We start from the raw sequence: 19,934 nt of genomic DNA, 5'->3' as shown, positions 1-19,934 counted from the left end.
CTAATAAATTCTATTGGGAAAAACCTGTAAAAAAAAAAAAAAAAAAATATATATATATATATATATATATATATATATATATATATATATATATATATATATATATATATATATATATATATATATCTCCTGGGAAAAAGTCATGGGGTCTTTGAATATTACTGTGGGCACTGGGAGGCTTTGGAGTCTAAAGGTTGAGAACACTTAACTTAGGACTAACAAGATCTTTTAATTAAAATAATGGAAATCGTACTTTCAAAACTCACTTTTTTAATTACCACATTACTAAAGCGGACTTACTGATTAGCATTTTTTCACTTCTGTAAGTAGTCTGAATTTTTAGAAAGTCAAAAATGTCATAATGTGCATCTAAATGGAACCGTCATAATAAAACTGAAATGTGTCTGTGCAATACCTTAATGAGAACTCTGCATACTGTTTTTACACACTGAAATCTTCACATTACAAAACACTGTCTAATCACAATTTTTCAAGGGCCATGGTTGTAGCTTTTATAGAAAATTTTATTCAACATACATTTTCCAGCAAAAAGGCAATATACAGGAAGAGTTTTCATACACTGCTGCTACACAGAGGAATTAGACTGGAGAGAAGGAAAAAAAAAATCAAACAAAGATAGATGTGATCTGCAGGTCTTCTTTGTACTGCACTTAAACGAGACAAACGGTTGCAATTAGTTAAGAAAAAAAAAAACCCAAATGAAACTGTCAGGATCCAAAATAAAACTACACACAATGAATATGAACATCTGAATTGATCTGTACCAAACAAATCAGTGTTTTTAAAGTTTACATGTTCATTCTTTAAATATACATTTTGAATTGTTTTTACAAAGCCGACTATGCACTAGGGAGCGTTCCTTCTGTGCTTAAAGAAAAACAAAAACAAAACAAAAAAATAAACCAATGGTATTGGTTCTTTAATGCTGGTTTCTCTAAATCACAAACCAGTCTTCTATACGTCTGCAACCTCGTGCCAACAAACAGTACAACGAACCTGGAGCCGTCAGCAGGCGACCCCTCCCTTACCATTAGAATAAACCCACAGCCAGTGACAGAGGAGCTAACAAACGGGGAAAACAAACCTTTATGGGGAGAGAAAAAGAAGAAAAAAACCCAAAGGGATATGCAAATCAAACTCCGACCAAAGATTACATTTAACAAAGCTGAGAAATGTAAAACCTTGGCTATTAAGTGCCAACGTGCAAGATGAAGAACAGACGATTTATTTCATTTCTATTTATTTTAAACGGATGCTGTGGCTCTTTACTTTATTACACAGGATTTCCAGAGAAGACTAACTGAATTTCTCCAACCAAACGAAGTGAGAAAGAAGAATCGTGTAAACATGGAAATTGACTAGTTGCGCTAAGGGACCAGAAAATAGACAACCATGTCAGGGCAACTAGCAAAAGCCTCAGCCATTTGCAGTGATTTTTTTTTTTTTTTGCTGAAGGATGGAGGAATCCTTTAATTCTTCTGTAAAATGACAAACTCCTCCATCGCTTCCACCTCACAATGCAGCAGCTTTCTTGCCATAACACATTTTTAAAAAAAAAACCCTAACTTAAAAAGAAAAACAAAAAAAAACAACAACAAAATAAAAATCAAAACAAAAGTCTAGGACATACTGTTCCCCCTTGTTAAAATCCAATTCATTCTTCCAGACCAATAGGCAGTCAACAGTTAGAGAAGCCAAATCGAACAGCCTCAAAAAGGAAAACAGGAGCATCAGCAGTCACTCCATTCACTGAAGACTTCATACATGGTGCTTGTGTACCCAGACAGCAGGTGTTAAAAGTGGTGCACACAAGAGGTTTGGTTAAAGTCTTTAGTATGGTCGGTTAGAGCGGGGACTTGTCAGTTGTGGATCTTGATCGCTTTTTCCAGATACGTGTAGCGACCTCTCTTTGGAGCTTTGTTGAAGTGGTCGAGCCCTAACCATGGCCTCGGGTGGGACATGTTCCCTGAGAAAGGACCGAACATAGTAAAGTTGGCACATACATAAACATAGTGTGTACTTATTGAGATGTCAGAGGTCAGAAGATCGTAACATACCTGGCTGTGGCTCAAAGTCTTTCAGATTCACCTCGTAGTCTTCCTCGTTGATATACTGGTGCCGGCCCATCATCACTATTGCAAACTTGAACTAAAAGAAAATGAAATACAGGTTTAAACTTGTTTTCATGTCAACTGTTTTAAGTTGACGGAGTATAAGTACAAAAAAAATAAAGCACAACTTTTTTTTTTATTACAGGTTCATCTCAAAATTTGAATATCATGGAAAAGTTATTTATTTTTTGTAATTTAATTAAAAAATTTAATTACTTGACTGACTTGAGATACAGAATGTTTTTATTTTCCTAAGCTGCAAGTCGTAATCATCAGATTTAAAAAAATAAAAATAATAATAATTCTTGAAATATTTTAGTTTGTGTGCAATTAGTCTAGAATGTAAGAACATTTGCTTTTTGAATAAAAAAAAAAAAAAAACTTTTCCATGATATTTCACATTTTTTTAGGTGCACCTGTAGATTATTAAAACTGTATGGAAAGTATGCTTTGATAATTCAGGTGCTAAACAGTGAAAAAAACTGTACTTTTCCATGAAATAATTTGACTCAATATATAATACAATATTTTTGTCAAGTAATTATAAAAAAGCATTTATAGATAAACAATTTCTTTAACAAACAACTCGAAAAAGTTTAAATCATGCGAGCATATCCTATGCAGCTAAAATAAAAAAAACTACATAACTAAAAATCTTTTTTTTTTACCATTGTTTAGATCAATATTTTAGGTCCACCATCAAGTGACAATAATAGTTGAATTATGCACTTGCTGAGCCATTAAACCATTTCAAGTCTCAAGGATATTACTTAATTCAATCTTTTGTTTTAAGTCCAAGGTAGTATTATGAATAATGCTTTCCCATCAGTTTATAAAGACAATGCAAATTCAATAAAATTCAATAGCCTTGCAGGAAAACATAATAAAACACAACATAGCAATAGTGACAAAAGGAATGCATTTAAGGGTTAATGTGCAAAATATTTCCAGGTTGGACAATTCACCGACACATTGTGATTACATCTGACTCATTTGTAAAGCTTCTCTTACCTTCTCAAACTCCTTCTCCTGAATGTCAAGCATGCTCTGAATTCTCTTCATCACTTCTCTGAAGGGTTCCCCCTGCCACAATAAATGCATGCATTAAAACGGACACGACATCCAAACCGAACAAATGACAGCCGTCCACCTACACGGCAAACAAACGACAGCTGCCCGCCTACACAAAGCTCTCAGCTAACACACCTGACGGATCTTGAGCAAAAAGGGAATTCCGAATGTCCCAAAGACTTCCTTGTGGAAATGTGCAACTGGAATCAGCATTTCATTCTCCTTGTCCAGGTCCACTTGGTCAGGAGGGATTTCCTGCCACAAAAGAGATCGAACTTGTTTTAAGGGGGAACAGCATCCTCAAATAAAAATGGCAACTCCGATGCCAAATCATTTTAAGAGGTTTTCACTAGGGAACAGATCTTTTGTTGTGGACATCAGCGAATGATGCGCTTTGAGGGTTGGCGTGTACGTGTATGAGCTCTTTCTTACCTCTATTCTGAACGTTCGACTGGCTGCTGGAGATAAACATTCTAGCAATTCATCTTCCTGGTGAACCCCAATAATTTTGTAGCTGACAATTTCTAACAGCCTACAGAGAGGGCAAAAAAAGACACCGTTAATAATAGCAGTGACCAGTGAAAGGGGTTAGAAAATTGGTCAGAGCAACTCATATAATAGATCCGCAGCAGAGTCATTGAGTTACTAATGCATGATTGGCTGATATATCAGATATATCAGTCTGTTATCTTTTCTCATCCAACAAGTCATAAAAACAATACATTTTAAAAGCATTGTCACACGGTTCGTTTGTGAGAACTTTTAAACCTGTCAGTTTAACTGTAAGAAATGTTACAATATCACAATGCCTGGCCTTTAAAGTGCTATGTACATGTGCAGTTTGGGCTCAGTTAAAGTGTTTTTAAATGGAGCAAAATATTCAACCGTCTATTCAAAGAACACTCAACATTGGTAAAACACACCAATGGTTCTTGAGCACCAAATCAGCATATTAAACTGATTTCTGAAGGATGTGACAAGTGAAGACTAAATAAATACAGCCTTGTTGAGGCTTTTCAAAAACATGTTTTACCAAAATTCCATACACTTTTAAAACTAGTAACGGATTACTAGAAAATTCCAACACTAACCAGGCTTTTAAATGATCTAAACCTCACAAAATAAATGGAGCATATAGATAAAAAAAAAAAAAAAACACCACTAAACACCAATTTTTTACTGCACACAAGTACCTTAAAGACCTCTCAAAGCAGATGCTGAATAACAATATAGACTATTAGCATATGGAAATGCTTGATTAATGAAAAGTGCACTGAATTAAGAACAGACAGACCTCAGCTTCTCTGAGCCTTTGTCGGAGAGTTCCACTGCCTTTTTGCATTCCTCCAGAAGGTCCCGAACACAGCCATGCTTGTCGGGGTATAGTGTGATCTCCTAATGTGAGGGAGAGAAAACACTCCCACTGATAAGTGTGCAGAACATTATGGAAACATACATTATGCAAATGAGTAGGACTTTCTTACCTCCTCTCGAAACATACTGTTGAGCCAGATGGCTTTGAAACTCCTCCTGTTCTCAAAGTCTGTAATCTTCATCTTGAGCTGTGGGGAGGCAAAACGATGAATAAATCAGATGCCCGGAACGTGACGGCTTGGAAGATCTCATATTCCCTTAGAGGAAGATAAGAGCTCTCCTTTACCTGCTGGTAGTAGAGCTTCTTCGGCTGCCGGGGCTTGAAAAACTGCAGCAGGTCTCTGAGAGTGCCTTCATAGTTGTGCCTGAGTGGATTGCCAGGGCCGTCTCTGTACCTGAGAGGAAGGAGAAGAAAAATTTACATTTATGGATAAAAACATAGGGGAAAGACGTCACACCAAACTGAAAATTAAAAGACGTACCCCTGTGACTTGAAGAACTGCAGGAGCATAGGGTCAGTGTTTAACCTCTGCGCAACAGTCTTTGCCACCTGAAAATAAATGAATTATGATGACATGATATTCCAGAGGTTTCTGGCGGTAGATCAGCATTCTTATCTACTTTTTTTAAAAACCTAACCTGGAAGTAGTTCATTCGGTTTGACAGTGTCACAACAAAGCCTGGGTCATTGTGAATGGTCTTGTCACAGAAGATGACATCCACACGGTGGTACAGGTCTCTGAAGTAGTCTTTTGCAGTAGGCAGCTCACTGGTTTCATTTTCAGGATCGTCCCTAGTGGCCATTCATCAGAAGAACAATCAATATCACGGCCCCGTTAAGTGCTGCGAAATGAATTTAGAAAATAAGACAACGAATACTTACTTCTGGAACACAATTATGTCTCCATCCATCAGCTCATCCAGAGCCTTGTCCAGGGAGACATCGTAGTCTTGTATTCGCTCTGTTAAATTCGGTTTAACTTCCTGTAACACAGAATGCACCATGTTTTAGCGATATATATTCCTAATATCAAGCTCATGGCACACATTTACATTAAGAATGCATGTAATAAACCAAGACTCAACAGCTTGAGGTCTCTTATGCATACCAAGGCCACGTTTATTTGACCATAAACAGTAATATTGTGAAATAAAAATCAAACTACATTGACTAGGATGACTAAATTGACTTAACTAATTTTTTTTAATCTAGCATTACAGGAGTCCTTTACCCACTTTCTGTACAAGACTACAAATGAATAAATGCATGATTGGGAATACAGTGTAAACCAACAGTCTTACCTCATAGAGGATAAGGCTAGTTCCCTGCTGAAACCCTGCTCTTTCACACATAACGGGCAGCAAGCCTCCTGTTTGGGTCAAGGTTAGAACGGATTAAGAATCAGAAAGGACTGACTATCATTACTGTTTAATGAGAACAACCCTATTATACATAGCTTTGATTACTCACGTATTTTACAGGATATAGGTGTGTAGATATGTCCACAATAATTTAAGCTTCTGGTTTTTGGATCATACATCTTCAAGAACAACATAACATCATCTGAAAATGGAAACCGGGTTAAAAGTTTGATGCTATCAGAACTGGAAAGGTTTTGTAGGCCATTTTACTCTTAAGTAAGAATAAACAAAAGATAAAATGGTTCTGAATGTATGTACATGTCGAAACTCACGGTCTTTGTCAAACTTGGGTAACGTTGCACCGCTGGCGGCCATTTCTGGATCTACGGTTTCCAGAAATATTGTCCATGGGTTCTCGTTATCGCTCAAGTCGATCATCTGTTTGTGACATTGAAATGAACAGCTTTATTCTCCCATACAGAGCAACACAAGAAACAAGAATGACTTTAAAAAAAAAACATATGAGTGTTTAAAAACATGAGCACACAGACTTACAGACTTGTTGCAATCTGCTTCATAATCCAACATAGCCGGCCGTTTAGTGCCGTTGCTTCTGGCCTGCATTGGCCACAGTCTCATCTGGTCCTGTGGGAAACCCTGGGGGAAAAACAGTGCATTGAGACCACCTTCATGGACAGACCAGAAAACAAATGCAACTAATCTGATATTAAATAAATGCAAATACCAACAAATGTCAATTTACAAGCAACCTAAAAAGCTAGAACGAGTTCCAAATATTTTAGACATACATATAAATTAAATATATTTTTGTGTGTGTGCGTGTTACCCTTGGGTACTAATAAAGACACCTTGACATTGAGATTGTTCCAACTAGCCTAACAGATTTTTCATAATAGACAATACTGCTGCTTTAGGGATTTGTAAGCTCCCAGAATGCACTGATGAAGCAATAATTAATAATGTGATTACTGTAGCAGGATTATCTTTTAGCTGTTTGCTCACACATTTGCTGTGTGATGTTAAAAGCTCATTTTTACACAGCTGGATGATTGTCACTATGAAACAAATCAAAATATTAATAACTGCATTGAAGGGCAGATTTTGAAAAAGGTAAGGTAGGAGAGTTCACTTCATTATCAGTCATATAAAACCGTAAACAAAAAAAATCAAAAAACGTGGTTGTTGCCAACTGACAATTTGCTGAACGAGAAATCTATAGTTGCTTTTCAAGTATTAATGGGTGATATTTTGGCAGGGCATTTTGTATTGGGAATGAATACATTTATAAATAAATTGTGCCAAGTGGAGTCTCACCATGGTCTGTGAAAGGTTCTGAACAAACTCAGCCAGAGTGGAGCTCTTCAGAACTTTGAACACTGTGTATTTGACTTTTTCTTCATCATACATGTCGTTGCCCTGATGCCCGCAGAACTGGTCTTCTGTCACCATCTACAAGAACAAAGAGTTAGTATTTGCTAAACAGAAACACAAAGTAGCATAGAATTATTCAACAACGCCCACTCTGAAGATCTAAACTGAAAAGTCTATGCAAACAAGACCTAAAGTGACCCATTTTACCTGCCACACCAAGTGGACCAAAACATCTTCCATTTAGAAGGAGGTTTGAATATTTAAGAGTGACTGATTTAATCGGGCATTATGACACCTTACCTGTACTTGCATGTAAAGGTGTGCCTCCTGCCTCTCCTTTCTCTTCTGAGCTTCCACCCTCTTCTCCTCCTGCAGCCTCTCCACCAGCTGCTGAGGAATATCCACGTCTGTGACCGGCTGCAAGACCTCACCTGGACATGACAACAGCACTTATGAGCACAGGGAAAACAGGGTGGTGTCTACAGGTGCCAGCCACTTATTCAGTCACAAAGTGAATTTACCTCAAGCTAAAAAACAAAAATAAAAAGTGAATTAACCTCACAGGAGGTGTAAATAGGTTTGTATGTGTATATATAATGGCACTCACTAAGCTTGGACTCTCTGATGTACACCAACATGTAAGCGTTGGTGCAGTGACGCACTGACAAGTCGTCATCGTGACCGCCGTAATTGTGTTCAGTGGCCTCTTCTTTAGTGCACCGTGAAACGACGTCATCATCAAATTTACACCACTGCAGCAGGGAACAAACAAACATTATGAAGGCATGTGGGAGTGAATTTCATAAACCACAAGAGATCAAACAAAAGTCACAATGTTTGCCACCAGACTAAACACTAGAAGTAAATATAAATACAATGCAGGGCTCCAGACTAACATGAAAACAGGTGGCACCAGCACCTGAGTTGGTAACATTTAAAAAAAAAAAAATCACATTTTTGTTAGTGTTACATAACATTGCAAATATTTGAATTTTGTACATTTTGGTCCACGTAAACGTTTTAAACTTATTATTGGCCTCTGAGCTTTCATTTGACAAGGAAGTCAGGAGAAATAGGAAACAACTAGAAAAGAGAATGAGGAATGGACCACAAGCCAGAACTCTGCATGCAAACTCATGGCCTGATGGTTAGAAAGTTTGACTCCTAACCCTAAGTTTGTGGGTTTGAGTCTCGGGCCGGCAATACCCTGAATGAATCTCTAAATGCTCCCCGGGCGCCAATATGGGTCACCATACTTGACCACGTCACATCACTTTTCTTTTCTTACAATGCAAGAAACAGTCTATAGCATCAAAATGACAAAGTTTGAAGTATATTTTAAAAACAATTTTCATATATTCGAGAAATACACTACCAGTCAAATATTTGGTGTCAACAAAGCCTTCTTCAGACTGTCAGTACAAATCTGAATATTTGGGTTTCCTTTTGGAATCTGATTTAAATGACTGACTGTCCACATTATGCATCTGTTCAGATCTGATTTTTGTGTCCCGTGGCACGCTCTCTTTTGCTGAATATCTGCATTGGTTTCTATGGCAACAAATTATGCCTATGCTAAAAACAACAATAACAGCAATACAGTTTGCAATGCAGATGTTGTCTCAGAACATAACATGTTGCCATCTTATAAAGCAGCGGCAGAAAGGTAGGAAGCTGGAATGTGTGGATTTATTACATGATGCCGTCTCCGCCGATCTCAAAACTCAAAGAGGTGTGACAGACCAGCTGTATAATGTCATTTTCTGCTTGACGTGCACTTCACACAAGACAACCTTGTTTCTGTAAAGACATTCAGCATGCTTTTTTGGTTTATGTCTTTATATTTTACCTGCCGTCAGAAAGTGACATAGGGCTAAACAAATCTTTGGTCAGACTGAAACGGATTTCCAGGAATACGATTTGAACAGGAATTCAAACCACATACGAATGTATCTTGAAAAGTACTAGTAAAAACCATACTTCATTTGTTTTTGTTTTTTTTTACGTTCACACTTGCTACAGATATGAACAACAATTGAATTTGGACCGACAGTTTTTTTTTTTTTTGATATCTCTTATACTCCCCCAAGGCTGCATTTATTCAAAAATACAGTTTAAAGAAAATTAATATGTTGATTATCATCATTAGAATTTATGTTTTTTTTTTTTTAATATGTAATAAAATGTAATGTATTCCCGTGATGGCAAAGCTGAATTTTCAGCAGCCATTACTCCCGTCTTCAATGTCAAGTAATAAATTATTTGATGCTCAAAATACATTTCTTATTATTACCAATGAAAACAGTCACTTCTTGATATTTTTATTGTTGATGTCCATAAAACACCAAAATTCATTTTCAGTCTGGAGCCCTCCAATGCTTTAAGGTTATACTTTACAAATACTGACAAAACATTCCATGTAATCCCAACCCCTTAACCACGAACAGAAAAATTAGGGACCCCGGAAGTAAAAGGTTCTCACTATTGGTGCGGTGACACTCACTTTGCCGTCTCCTTTAGGATTAAGGTAGACGACGTAGTGACCCCCGTGGTTGTCTCCACTGTGCACCAGCACAGCGTGGAGAATGTAGTTGGCCGGGTCTTTCACATCTGGCTTCTGCAGAAACTCGTCCAGAGGTAACTGCTCTGGGAATTCAAACCTGCAGGGCACAACATCAAGTATCAGGCTCAGCCAACATCATGAGTGAAAGAGCAAGAGATTATGCCAGAAAGATAATAGGAGAGAGTGCATCTTAAAAGCAGCCTCCAGTCCATATTCAAGTAAGTTATCATTTCGATGAGTCACTCTCACAAAGATATTTTAAGAGCTTAATCTGCCCTCTATGCAGGACATGCATTTATTCAGACCACCCATAAATCACAATGTTTATTTCACAGAAATGATTCCATATTTAGTGGTGGTTAAAATAGTTACCTGTCGTTTATCTTAATATTTTGGTCTGTCTGAGGGTCGTACATGAACCTCATGAGCTGTAGGTGCAGGATAGGAGGGAAGGTCAGGAACTTTACACCCTTCTCTGCTTCCTGGAAGACAAATGAACCAGTCAAAACTCAAATAAGTCAAAACTAATATACAGATCAGCCACAATAAGATATCAATTATTTTATAGAGAGTTAAGCCATGGTCACATCAGCAAGACCTCAGCAAATTTAAGTAGGCCCGTTGGAGACTGTCAATGGGGTATCAATGCACCACTTAGATGTCAATTGATACTGCTGCTTTATATTGGTAAACACTATAAACTTCCATGTTAAAAGTTGTGCAATCCAAGTGGGCAATTTTTTTTGCCTCATGTCCCTCACATGCAATTCCAGATTATTTTGAGATGACTGCATCTCACCGTACAAAGGTAAATGTGACCACACTTTTAGGGTGGTTAGCATTGGAGGGTGATGTATGCAAACCCCTCACCTGTAGACCATGCTCCCCTGCATCGTATTTGTTATCCCCATCCAGCTGTTCCACTGCCACATAATCCTTGAATGACTCAAAGACTGCAGGGCAGAGGAGGAGTGTTAGTAACACACCCCAACACAAGTACATCCGGAGACAATGCAGTCCTACACAACATTATTAAATGGCATCTGAAACAGTCTGAGCAGAATTAGCCAATCTGGTCTTGGAATTAAGTTCCAAGATGACAGAAAACTCATACATTTATAGACCACAATACAAGGAAGGCCTTTCAGGAACAGAAGGGAGGACAGCAAGACAATAAATCAGAGAAAGCCACACTTACTGTTTTTCTTTCCTTTAATGCTGAGTTGGATGTCGTAGTAATCCTCTATTCTTTCTGACCGGTAGTCCACATGCTTACACTGGATGTAGGACTGAAATGGAGAAAACACCCAAATGTGCTGAGGCTGAATAAATGAATCTGATACAGAGCGAAACCACAGAGAGAGTCCCGGTGACTTACCACCATCTTCCCCCGGAAGAGCTTTGGGATTGTGCCCTCCACACAAGTTCCTTTCATCTTGTTCTCCACATTATCCAACAGCTAAAATTGGCAAAAATCACACAACGGTTGGACCCAAATCACACTCATTCAATCTGACATGACAAATCCCTCAGATGATCAAGAAGTTAAAAGAGAAAGATCCAAAGGGACCCATGGAGATCAGGCTGCTCACCACTCGGCACAGTTCCTGCACATCATGCTGCATGAAGCTGTCTAGAGTCTCCCATCTGAGGAAACAGACACACATTTATTTATTGCTTGCAATGTTTTAGGAGTTCTTGTTAAAAGGCTGTTCTCTATAGATTCCCACCAGTAAGAAGTGGAATCAAGAAAAAAACGCATGTAGTTTTGGATTTTTACAAGAAATAAAATGAATATGTTCACTTAAAGGTTCATGGCCAGGGCACTCAAAGTTGACCCAAAATCATAAAAAGCCTTTATTGCATCATGGCTAGAATAATTAGAAGCATGTATAAATAGCACACTTAACTGGAAAGAAAATCGGGGATTAAATGGATTTGGAATCCAGAAAAATTAGCAAGAACATCCACTACTGAGCATTAAAGACTAAGACATTTAAAAGACAACGACGAGGAAAAACATGAAGCTCGCACTTCACGTCTCGCTCAAGAATGTCAACTGGCAGACGTTTCGTATATCAGTGCCCGATTCAGTGCTTGTAAACTGAACATTCAAAAAAGAACCTACCCAAAAGACTTAGTCAGCTTCTTTGTCCCAACAGGCTTATCACTGTGTTGGAGCTCATAGAACACCCTCTGCAGGGCAAGGGGAACGCTTTTAGAGGAATCATCTCCCTCAGTAGGCATCATGTAAACTGCCTACAAAGCAAAAACAAATAAAGTTCTCCGTCACATGCACAGCATCAACCTGTACTTTTCTTCTGAAAACTATTACATATTATATAACGAACATGCAATAAAACATCAATATTCAAATAATGCATGCATGTTTTCAAATAAATGCTGTTCTTATGACTTCATATTGATTAAAGAACCTGAAGAAATGTATTCACATACACATCAAATCAGCATATTACAATGACTTCCGATCAAATGACACTGAAGTCTTTTTACTGATTGATCAAATAACTGCAGACTTGATAAGCAAAGGAGACTTCATTCAGAACCATTTTTACAACAATCTTACTGACCCCAAACTTTTAAATAGCAGTGTATAAAATCGTAATAAGAATAAGACGATAAAATCATGGCAATTAAACAAGTGGTGAAAAGTTTAGCCTGTTAATAACAGGGTTTGCTGTGGAGAAAAGCACAGGGACACACTGACACCAGCTACGATAAGCAGGATAGTTTTTTTCCACATTTTCTTTCCACCATAAAGTGTATCCCCATCCAGAGAGATGTATGACTCTAATAAGAACCAAAATACTGCCACACTTTGCTGCACCTGATCGCACACTGCATCTTCTCTCATCACTGCAGTAATGCATCCACTTCGGTTAGGTAAGGGATGCAGTTGGAGAGTAGGTTATATTTAATTGGAATTACAAAAGGCTATCGAAAACAATTTACAAGTAGTAATTGTATTTTTAATAGTTATTTACTTGAGCAAATCAAGAGGGTCTGGCTGCAGACTTGCACTCTCAGACACTTGCACTTCCGCTATTGGATTTGCCGGTCTTGTCTTTTTCTTGCAGGACCCTGTACGTTATAGTACTAAATTATTTGTAATCGTTTAATCACCACCAAAGCGTCTTGTCTCCATTGGCTACACGCACGATTTGTGTTGATTGCAAGGGACGTGCAAGTGGCGATTGCAAGTGACATTGTAATTTAGTTTCTTTTTTCTTGTCTTCACCACCTGGCTACTGTTGTAAAATGTTGAGAGATTCAAACAAAAAGTTATCAATAAATAGAACAAAAAATAAATAAATAAATAAAGGCTGCAAGTGACATCGCTAGCGGATGCACAAGTGTCTAAGAGTGCAAGTCTGCAGCCAGACCGTTCTCAAATCCAAAGCAAATGTCAACTGGTACAAAGTGCATTCTGCAGGAATAACAAAAAAAAATGTATCTTCTGATTCTGATAATGCAAGGCAGATTTCTCACCCGCCGAAGCTGGTTTGTGAAGAAGAGAGTCTGTAACAAGCTGTTCATGTAACACGTGGCTCCTTGATTCTTCAGCCCCACGTAACCAGTGTGTTTCTTTGAATCCCAGCTGCAAGTAAAATGGTGACGTCAGCTACTGTTGCAAAAGCTCAGAAACATTGAGACATCAGTAAAAATATAAGAAAGGACTTACGCCACACCGTGAGGTGCATCAGCTTGAACATAGACCTCAAAAGTGACCTTATCATCCTCCACAAAGCCCCGCTCTGGATCAGTCACATCCTGAAATCAACCCATATAAGCTAATTAGATGTTCACTTCTGATAACACCAGCTCAGCAGACACATTCATACAAAACACGTCAACTTACACTCCACGACATGAAGTTGGAAAAGCCCCAGTCGTTTTCCTTGTGGAAGAACAGGTGACTAATGCGGCGGCTAAAGGATTTCTCATCGTCTTTGTAGTTGATTATTTTGAGCATGGCCTGAGCATGACATGACCAGGACCTACAAATGAGGAACAAATAAGGTTTGGTTCCTTAAAGGGAGGTAGAATGCTAAATATGTATAAAAAAAAAAAAAAAAAGCCAAAGAGTATTTACTATTAGCACAAAGAAAAGGAGTCAGTAATTCAAGGTCATCACTGAGATCTCTAAACTAGAAAATGTAATGGCAGCGATTGCTTACGTAGAGTCTGACTCCGCATTGCACTGCAGGAAGAATCCAACGCTCTTCTGGTGAGGTCTGTCTGGGTAAAAGCGAGGCATCACCATGATCTTCCAGGGCAGATTTCTCACGAAACAGGGTGGGCTGAGAACAGACTCACTCAGCCTGCTAAAGCGCTCCACCACAAAGCGGAAAGTGGCTTCTGAGCGCCAGCTTGTGTCTGTTATGAAGTGTTGTATAAAAAAATAAATAATAATTGTTAGATCTGCAGATGCACTTTCATTCAAAACTCGAAAAACTATAAAAACACACAAAAGAAGTGTATATACATATATAAATAAACATGCATGGTGCTGATGCATGCATGGTGCTTACCGTCCTCCATGTCCTCCTCTGTGTTGTTGTGTCCGTCCGCCATAGCCACGTTCCCATTGATGACTGGATTCTGGGGAATTCTTGGAGGATCATCTGGGTCCCCAGCTATGAAAACAAAACAAGACCGACCCTTATCAATTGTAGTGCTATAATGCATGAGGTTTATTCCCATAAAATTTCTTGCAAACTCACTCTGATTAACAGGTAAATAAATTCACCCAGGAACATCTTTCAGCAAAATACTAATCATGACCGTTCAGAATTAAGCAAGTGTTGCTCTACATATAACAATTACTTACTTCATGTACACTACCTCATATATATATGTTTTATAAAAAAAAAAAAAGACCACAGTTAAAAACCACTGAAAACTAACAGTGACAAAGCAAAATTTGCATCTGTAACTAAAGATTCTGAAGCACTACCCAAGGCATCTGAAATTATGTTCACAAAAGCCCATGATGCAAAGATGATGCATTCCTCATACTATGTATTTAATACATATGCATATATGTCTCTAAAGTCCCATTTACGATTGGGACACTCATATTTCTGATACCAGAGTTTGAGAAATTGGACAGAACATAAACTTTAAACATTGCACGGGAGAAAACTACAGCTGTAGTGACCATTTTATTCATTTTTGCCCACAATACCTACATGTCTGGCTTTCTCTAGCCATTACTATCATGTATACGTCTACAAATAAATAGCCATTTTATTCTATTGGATATTAACTACACATCTTCAATACATTTTGCCTTTTGATAAGATTCAATGGTGTTACGTCCTGCATGATTCTGATTCTTTCAGGCAACAAAGCACTTGAACACGGTCACTTTAGAAGCGGAAAGAAGGACATTTCCAATAAGTGAATGTGAAGACAGCAAAAAACGCATGTAAAAACAAAAACTGGTTCTGTTCCCGACCCGTCTAAGTGGGTGGTTCTTGGCTAGAAAAAAATAAAGATGCAATGTGAACCCGACATTTTGCTGTTAAAAAACAGGCTTCACAGCACCATTTAGAGTTTCCTTTGCTCAATCCTAGGCCTGTGGTAAGTTGTGTAATTATGTGCATTGTATTGAAAGGTCTAGTGCGGATCTCTGGACAGCAGCAGCAGCAGCTGAAACGCCCCCACACGTGCACTGCAGAACTTTGATGAAACGCAGCACAAAGATTAATGTCCTAAATGCAACGATTAAAAAAAACACAGCCATCTTCCATTGCATTTTAAAATGCTTCCATCGCGATCGCGTGTTTGCACGACCCCCAAAACATAAAAATAAAAACAGCCAAGGGAGCCGTAATCATTAAAAATGGCGAGCGGCATCACAGCATGACTCGTTATACAATGAAGCAGCAGAAAATCCCCGCGCGCCGTCGGCGGATCCCCACGCGCTAGTCCTGACACACAGTCTGCCTAAAACGCATCAAATCTTATTTACAACCGACAGCATGGGTACTCCCCCCATATTATTAATAATAAAGCTGTCAATGAGGAAAAGAGGCTACGTTAATGACTGGTTTGAGTTGATCCGATCGTTTACCCCCCTCCCCCTCCACACACATATAGCCGCGCTGCTAACGTCTCCCTCCGCAAACAGAGCTCTTATTCTCGGCAAACCGTGTCATCCTACACTATCCGATGAGCAAATCAATTACTTGGTTCGCGGATCATTTGGTGAGCCATCACGCGCCGCAGGCCACGCCGTCACCCAGATATAAACAAACACCGACGCAAGCAGGCCTCACAGAAACCGACCTGTGCAAAATACAGTCCACCATCTTGGAATAAAACGGCCATCCACTCCCCCATCGAGCCACAACACTTCCTATGCGAAATGCATCCAAAGGCAATAACAACAGAAACACATTAATAAGACAATGAAACCGCTAAATTCAACTTAACTGATCAGGTATCGCACAGAAAGCATGTCATCGTGTATGCAGCTCAGGAGCGAATCAGTTCAAAATGGTGCTGTTGTCCAGCAATCATCCTCTGATGCTGTTTACTTGACTCCACCAGCACTCAACAGTAAAAATAAATAAATAAAAAAACACGTTGGCGGGACACATGGATTTGCTGACTATTGCAGAAAGCCATTCAATCACAACTCACAGCACGAACTGTGTAACGTTAACGTAATATTGACTTAACGTTACATGTATACATTCTGCACGCCAAATACGATTTCGTTCGGGAAAATAACTAGCTTATCTGTGAGCATTGATGCTTTTTAAAAGTTGTCCACAGGATCTACAGGTGTAACCGATGGGCTCCTTACACGTTACAATTTACAGTTTAGTAAACAGAAGAACGTAAAGATTGGTCTGCGCCACGTTAATGCAGGCATCATATAACCTAACTAGGCAAACGCTAAAAGAAGACATTTCATCTTAAATAACGGTCACATAAACAGCATAATTTAAGTAAAACAAACGATACGCGGGTTTTAATAACAACGTTGCAGTGTAATGCAAGTCAGATGATGAGGAAAATCAAATATGATGGACTTTTTGCTGACTGGTTAAACTCCGCATGCTGCGAGGCAAGTTAACGGCTAGCTGCTGGCTAACAAGCTATCGGGGTCAAAACATGCGACACAGTGGCTCGCATTTGAAAAGTGAAGTAGTTAAATATCTGGCTGGATGAGTTAATGTTGGCTGAAGTGTTAAATGAATGGCTGTGAGCGTTTGGTTTTCGCTCGAGGCCTTGACGTACCCTCCATCTCCATGTCCTCGGGCTCGCTGAGCTGCTGCTCGCCGGCTTTCTGCTGCTGCTGCTGGGTGTGATGGTGGTTCATGTCGGCGGCTGTTAGGATGGGGTGATGCCTGGGCTCTTTGTCTCCCTCGTGCTGGTCTGGTGGTTGTTCCGCGGGCAGTGGCTGCTGGGGAGTCGGAGGACGCGGAGGTGGAGTAAACAGGTCGAGCCTTTGCAGCTGGGCCTGCACCAAGACGACCTCGGCCTTGTCTGCTGTCAGCGCCGGAGAAGGAGGAAGGGAGGCCGGTGGTGGAGCAGGCAGAGAAACGCGGACGTATTTGCTCGCTATTCGCCCAATCTCGGCGCCTGGGTGAAGGGGTTTAACGTTAAGGATAGTCGGTGGCCTCGGGCTTCTGTTTAACGAAGGCCCGATGAATGAAGCCCCGGCTTTCCCCTCGTAGAAGTGCGGAGCGAATGCCACTCACACCAGCCTGCAGCCGGGGAAAACACAGATGGCCCAGCTGAAGCTAGTAAAAGTGAGAAAATAAGAAAGACTACGCCTCCGATAGATTCTTTTAAATACAACTTTCCCTGCAATATTTCCAGTCCGTGTGCTCCTCCGATTGTCCCTCTTCTGGGGGGGAGCGAGAGAAAAACCTATCCATTCAAACCAGACTCTAATGTCTCTAAAATCGCACTCATTTAGAAGTTCAAATTCACAAAGATGCCCACGTTTCTCCAAACCGTTATCACAAGTGAAACAAACCTGAACATCTAACGCTCAGTTTCACCCTGAAGCGGCATCCCAAAAATCTATTCAAAAGAGCAAGGTAATTTTGCCCGGTCACGGCCAGAGCCTCTCTCACCCGCTCCCCGGTTTATGATCAGTTCAGTTTGAGGTAAAACTCAAAATGGCGGTCGCGCTCTTCTCTGTAATGTCACATCCGCATGGAGGTGCAAACTGTGGCGCACAGCACGAGCGCCTCGCGCAAGAGTTTATTCAACCTTAAAGCGTTTATCCTATATTTTTGTTGTTGTTTTTTAAACATTTTACTGGTTTATTTATTTTACTGACAGCAGCACCCCCATTGCCTATGCAGTATGTGTGTTGTAGGCCTATAAAATTACGGAATTGTAATTTATTATTTTATTCAGCAATTATAAAAAAATAAAAAAATAATAGCTTATTGATTCTTCTTCAGACATGCGACGAACATATCCCCCCTTTATTTTCTTCATGGAAAAACCCCCAACATTTCCGCTTTGAAAGCTAGATGGTCCATATTGAATTTGATTTTCTCATTATTTTATCAAAATTACTTGTCCAAAAAGTTCCACTTGTCACCACCACTTGTGTGCTGTTTTATATTATACTTGAATACATTCGTTTTATATTCTACATCACTGTGGCCCCAAGCTTTCATGTGATGTGTTTTAGTTCTCCATCAAGTTGTATAAATAGTTATATAAATATCTAAAATAAATAGTTTGAGATAATTTCCCTTAGATACAGAACTTATTGCTGCTGCATTAGTGACTTGTTTAAGGAGACCACTGCATCTGAATTATAATTTTTTTAATAATAGATTAATATTTCTGTTCCCCCCCCCCCTTCCTCCTATTATGAATATATATATATTTTCAAATTATAATATGCTTGCCTTGTGTTTTCTTTTTTCAAAATCAGAATTAATGTATGGTTGTATATATGTAGATATGTGTATGTATCTATATTATATATACTGTATGTCAGGGCCAGCCCAAGCCTTCATGGGGCCCTAAGCAGAATTTTATTTGGGGGCCCCTCCGTGATTATCCACACTATAAATATAACACATCTATTATCAATTTTACTTGTTGTAGCCATTTTGCTTACATCATACCAATGCTTTTACCCTTCTATGATTTTTAATTGTAACAGTAGCAAACTCACAAGAGTGGTCAGGTGTTAATTTGCACTTTGCACTTAAAGTGGTGTAGTAGCTAAATAAACCAGCAGACAACAACAACTCTTTATCTATAGTTAGCTAACTGAGGCATAATGATATTGGAATATAACAGCAAAAACCCCAAAGGTAGACTAAGGTAAATAATGTAAAGCTGTTATTAGTACCAATTTTATGAAACATAATTGCTTTATTATAAAAAATATATACCCAGGAAAGGTTTTTTACACAGAAGACAAAACTTAGTAAAACTTTATATTATATTGTATTGGGGTTGCCAACATTGGTTGCCTGGCTGGAGTAAGATACATAAATATAACAAAATAAAAAAGAAATACACACTGTCCTGTACCCACTGTTCGTCCATAGTGCACATTTACACAAAAAAGTCTATATCATATTTAACACTACAGTTGTGAGTTTTTTTTTTTTTTTTTTAAGATTAACTTTTTATTCATAGTAAAAAAGACTTTTAAGATGAAAAAGTCATGTCTTGCTTATGGATTTATTATAAAATGACTATTATACCAATATATAAATATATATATATATTTACTTTTAGTGTACTAAAGTATGAATAAATATGTTAATTATTAATGGTATGCGGGAGCTCCTAAATATATTTAGCCAGCAGACTTGTCGCTGTTGTAGGTTTGTTACTCTGAATTAACTCTGCATCACCTGCACAGATCTATTTTGACATCTTCTTTTCAGATCGTTTATTTCGCTGTTTTTATGCAGTCTATGGTCCATTGCTACAATATTTATCACTGTCAAAAGTGTCATGACAATGACTCGCGGAACAGTTCAGCTGATTCACTCGCGTATTTTTTTTAATTT

The 19,934-nt window shown here is 38.7% G+C and overlaps 1 protein-coding gene across 4 annotated transcripts; it reads right to left on the bottom strand.

Moving 5' to 3' along the window:
* Window positions 1–503: 503 nt before the first annotated feature.
* On the bottom strand, window positions 504–18,116 carry LOC127948648 (ubiquitin carboxyl-terminal hydrolase 7). Of its 4 annotated transcripts, none has more exons than XM_052545236.1 (31): window positions 17,170–18,116; window positions 14,448–14,552; window positions 14,094–14,292; window positions 13,775–13,913; window positions 13,598–13,686; window positions 13,405–13,513; window positions 12,023–12,153; window positions 11,487–11,541; window positions 11,273–11,353; window positions 11,093–11,183; window positions 10,765–10,847; window positions 10,267–10,376; window positions 9,814–9,991; window positions 7,939–8,083; window positions 7,632–7,762; window positions 7,275–7,409; window positions 6,495–6,596; window positions 6,272–6,377; window positions 6,049–6,141; window positions 5,880–5,947; window positions 5,461–5,561; window positions 5,217–5,370; window positions 5,060–5,127; window positions 4,864–4,972; window positions 4,688–4,765; window positions 4,498–4,598; window positions 3,636–3,735; window positions 3,339–3,458; window positions 3,144–3,215; window positions 2,079–2,169; window positions 504–1,987 (listed from the first exon to the last, which is right to left on the bottom strand). In XM_052545236.1, the coding sequence occupies exons 1-31, from the start codon at window positions 17,249–17,251 to the stop codon at window positions 1,881–1,883; spliced, it is 3,333 nt and encodes a 1,110-aa protein (XP_052401196.1). In that variant the 5' UTR covers window positions 17,252–18,116; the 3' UTR covers window positions 504–1,880. The 4 variants fall into 4 exon arrangements, with proteins under 4 accessions (XP_052401196.1, XP_052401204.1, XP_052401222.1 ...); XM_052545244.1 differs by having other exon boundaries at window positions 9,835–9,991; window positions 17,170–18,112; XM_052545262.1 differs by lacking the exon at window positions 17,170–18,116 and adding an exon at window positions 16,357–16,484.
* Between the last annotated feature and the right edge of the window lie 1,818 nt (window positions 18,117–19,934).

The sequence above is a fragment of the Carassius gibelio genome, chromosome A3, assembly GCF_023724105.1.
Source record: "Carassius gibelio isolate Cgi1373 ecotype wild population from Czech Republic chromosome A3, carGib1.2-hapl.c, whole genome shotgun sequence".
NCBI lineage: Eukaryota > Metazoa > Chordata > Actinopteri > Cypriniformes > Cyprinidae > Carassius > Carassius gibelio.
The sequence above is the reverse complement of the archived record's forward strand: the minus strand, read 5'-3'. Positions and strand labels throughout refer to the sequence as shown.